We start from the raw sequence: 4512 nt of genomic DNA, 5'->3' as shown, positions 1-4512 counted from the left end.
GAGCCCAATGACCAAGTTATACTATGACATTCATGAAGCTTAGAGCTTATTTTTAAACAAAGCAAACACACTAAACTACAAAATTATAACACATACACACAATAAATATACACAAATATATAACAAATATATAACTGAAATGTACAAATATAGGAAATTATACACAAACACTAATGTACAAAGTGAGCACTCTAAATAATAAACAAAGTTACTTAAATACACATTGTAACATATAAAACACATACACATTAAACATACATACAGAAATAGGTCATACATGTTAATATACATATACATTCAAAAGAGTATGTACATACTAAACCACGAATCTGTGCTTGTAACACAGGGGTAAAATTAATTCAATCAATCAGTGGATTAATAGAATCTTCTAATTGGTAGTTTAAGATTTTGTTTTCACACAGTGAGTTATGACTCAGTCAAGAAACACTAAGTAATTACAATCATGAAGAAGATTAATCAGATGTAATATTAATCTCTCACTGAGGTAGACATGTGTCAAAGGGAATTTGGTCTAGATGGGAACATTGTCCATAGTAAGAAGCATAAAAAGTAGCTGGAGTCCAAAGTGTCAGGAATTGTGAGAATCCCAACTATTCCCATTCAAACTGAACACATGGAATATAGAACACGGATACATTGTATATGTGACATTAGCACTCTCTTTCATCATGGGCCTTGAAAGACCGTCAGTCCCAATTTGCCAAAAGAGCTGTCTGATTTCTTTCTTCTTACAAATCTTTCCAAATGGGAATGAGATTCAGAGGAGCAGAACTTGGTACCTGGTGGGAAAACATTTCATTTGGGCCTGAATCAGGTCTAATGACAGACTCCATGCGGTGACAGTGATTTGGGTTGGACATGAGCAGATAGTAGAAGAAAACACACTGAGTCTTTGACTATTACTACATGAGTGATCCTGGTATGGCTTGGTTTTTGTGATGGTGGAGACGTGCAACATGGTAACACATAACATGAAAATATGACTCCTGAATGTTTTTGTAGATCCTTCTCTCTGAATATCAAACATAATGGGCTCTGGGGCCCCACCCACACTACTGCAACTGGCAGTGAAGAGTCTACAGACGAATGAGAATGTGGGCATCTCAGCACTGCAGCAGCTGCCCAAGGAGCTCTTCCCATGCTTGTTCAAAGAGGTCTTCACCAGCAGACATACAGAGATGCTGACAGCAATGGTGGCAAGATGGCCCTTTGCCTGCCTGCCTGTGGGGGCACTGATGAACGTTCCTGACATGGCGATATTGAAAGCTGTTCTCAATGGTCTAGACACACTGCTGACACAGCAGTTTCACCTCAGGTAAGAAGAATTGAATGGGAGCAGGTACTGGGTTATTAGGAAAGGATATGTGCAGTCAAGTAGATGTGCTCAGTCCTGGATTGGAGTGATCTGATGTTCTGAGCTTGGAAGTCAGTCATAGAAGACACTATCTAATTTGAGTAACAAAATAATTCACTTTCAGAAGTGCAGGGCACCTCAGTGTAGATGTACCCATAGGAGCATTAGCTTCCCTGTCCTCTCCCACAGGCAATAGGAAGTCAACAGTAAGTGAATGGAGGGAAGCAGGACAAGGAGACAGATGTACCTCATGCAAAGAACTCTTGCCTGACAGGTGGTGTTGTTAATGTTAGAGAAGTAGAATGGAAAGCTCACTGGATTTCCGTTCCCTTCTTTCATTGTGACACCTCATGGTTTTCTCTCACAGACAGTCAACGCTTCGAGTGCTGGACCTGAGGCACGTGCACAATGTGTTCTGGGATGTTTGGCCTGGAGTAGAAAGTTTACAATGCTTAGAAGGGAGTTTCCTTCCTAGATATGCCCAGAGGCAGCTCTTGATGGTGGTGACTGACTTTGACCTACGACTTAACTTGGATGAACACCAAGCATATTTGTTGCAGTGGGCCCAGCAGCGACAAAGTTCTGTGCGGTTGTGCTGTTTGAAGATGACAATCTGTGGGACTCCTTTGGAGATGATCAGAATGGTTTTGAAAACTTTCCAGCCTTGCTACCTCGAGCAACTGGATCTATCCACAAACTGGAATCTGATCACACTGAGTCGTTTTGCCCCTTGGTTTGGTCAGATGAGAAATTTGTGCAAACTCCATGTATCCCGCATTTACATGAACAGCAACAAAGAAGACATAGAGCAGAAGTGTGTTGCCAGGTTCATTTCACAGATATCCAAACTGAACTGTCTCCAGAATCTCTCCATGAATGGTGTCTACATTTCTAGTGAGCGCATGAAACAGTTGTTCAGGTAAGAAAAGATAGAGAGCTGTTTATGCTACCACTGGAACCCTCCACTAATATCATATTGATTAGTGGACACCTGAGATAGGGCAGCCCTGTGAATTTCACTGAGTCACATGGAGTCTCTTTTTATGTGTTACGTATACTTCCATGGGGTCCAACTAACCCGGATGAGAAGGGAACAGTAGGGAACAGGGGGTATTAAGGTTGGAAGAGTCATGCCTATAGAGGTTACATGGGTATCTCTGTCGTTGTATCTTTGTGAACAATAACCCATTTACAGTTTTCATGTGGAGACTCTGTCATGTTTTAACTGACAATGGAGGGAGGAATCTTTTCAGCATAGCTATGTTCTCAGCAGATTGGAAATTTGTGCATGCACACATTAAGATACATGCGACTTGGTTAAATTTAGGATGTAAATGTATTTATTTGGGAGAAGTCACTTACATTAGAAACTGATGACCCTCAAGTTGCAGTTCCCTATTTACACACCTAGGCTGCTCTCGGAGACCCAAGGAGTACCTAGAAACAGCAAGCCCGCCCCGCCCTCAGACCAAATACCACACACTCACATATGCACCTGCAAATGGAAATAGACTATATGGGGGCAATGAGACTTCAGTGACTCCTGTTAGGCACAGGATGAGAGGATGCAGGAAGAATTTGAGACAAGGCATTGCTGGTTGTGAGTTTCCAGGCTGTATTGGCCTTCTCTGGTTCTCTGACATAATGAGAAGAAGAAGCTGTAATGCTGTGATCTGAGCCCATCAAATGCGACAGCTATGGTCTCCAGTAGGCAATGGTGTGACTCTAGTGAGGAGACAGACACCAACAGGGTGATATTTGGGTTTTGAGATCAAACATAAAACAAACTCATGTTGCTTCAGTGGTTCCCATGCTGGCTGACTATGTATCATGTGGGTTAAGGGTGGAGTCAGCAAAGAGTTGCAAACCCCCAATCAGATAAGGCCTTCATAATATCGGGCTATAGGTGAGCCCGTACACTATTTCTTGTCATTAGTGATTGGTTTGGGAAGACACAATCTACTGTGAATGGGGCCATTCCTGGGCTAGTTGTTCTATATTCTCCAAAATAGCCGAGTGAGCATGACCTGGAGAGGAAGTCTGTAAGTCACATCTGTGAGGCTTCTCTCTATATATCCTGCTTCCAGATTGCGGCCAAGTTTGAGTCACTGTCCTTACTTGCCCCTGTGATGGATAATATATGTCTAATATTCAAACCAAAAAAACTGTCATCTCCTAATTCCTTTGGGGTGTTATACATTTTATCATAGCAATATTACCCAAAACTAAGATATCCTCTTTGTAGTACAGTGGAAATTATAATGCTCTACCATACCATATTAAAGAACCCATCTCTTGTTATTTCCCTAGATGCTTGAAGAGTCCCTTGGAGACACTGTCCATCAATCTCTGCATGTTGTCCCAGTCAGACATGAAACACCTGTCCCAGTGTCAGAGGATTTTTCAGTTGAAGCACCTGCAACTCCATGGTGTACCACTATTTCACTTAAGTACCATACATCTCCAATTTCTTCTTGAGCATATAGCAGACACTTTGGAGATCTTGGAGTTAGAGGACTGCACGATTGGAGACTCTCAAATCAGTGCTCTCCTGCCTGCCCTGAGAAAGTGCTCCAAGCTCACCAGGGTCAACTTGTATGACAACGCCATTTCCAATTCAGTGATGAAGGAATTTCTACAAGGTATGAGCAATATCAGCACATTGACCGAGGAGCTCTACCCTGCTCCACTGGAATGCTATGATGAACTGGGTCATATCCTAGTGGAGAAATTGGCCCAACTATGTCCCGATCTCCTGGATATACTCAGGCACAAAAGACACCCCAAGAATGTCTCTTTTGGTACACACATCTGCCCTCAATGTTTTCAGCGATGTGTCTATGACGTGAAGACAAGACTGTGTCACTGTTTCTCATAAAGAGAAGTACTTTGCTCCTGAATTGTGAAGACTCAAAGTCTGAAGATAGGACTTTCAAGAAGATGCTGAACAACATGTGGTTTCTGATACTTTTGGATGCTTCAGGAACAGCTTAATATTCAGGCCACATGTGCTAACTTGATGAACACTGGGACCATGGAAAGCAGGTGCTGTCTTGTAGAATCAGAACTACAGATCTGCACAATGAAATGTTCACCTCTCGAGATAGGTTCACCAGTGTCTTCTGCCCTGTATGGTA

General features: G+C 42.2%; 1 protein-coding gene across 1 annotated transcript; it reads left to right on the top strand.

Moving 5' to 3' along the window:
- Positions 1-1049: 1049 nt before the first annotated feature.
- On the top strand, positions 1050-4253 carry LOC100770566 (preferentially expressed antigen in melanoma-like protein 7). The gene is made up of 3 exons (XM_027398675.1): positions 1050-1336; positions 1743-2294; positions 3686-4253. Exons 1-3 carry the CDS (start codon positions 1050-1052, stop codon positions 4251-4253), a joined length of 1407 nt encoding a protein of 468 aa, XP_027254476.1.
- The last annotated feature ends 259 nt before the right edge of the window (positions 4254-4512 follow it).

Source organism: Cricetulus griseus, unplaced genomic scaffold (genome assembly GCF_003668045.3).
Source record: "Cricetulus griseus strain 17A/GY unplaced genomic scaffold, alternate assembly CriGri-PICRH-1.0 unplaced_scaffold_45, whole genome shotgun sequence".
Taxonomy (NCBI): domain Eukaryota; kingdom Metazoa; phylum Chordata; class Mammalia; order Rodentia; family Cricetidae; genus Cricetulus; species Cricetulus griseus.
The sequence above is the reverse complement of the archived record's forward strand: the minus strand, read 5'-3'. Positions and strand labels throughout refer to the sequence as shown.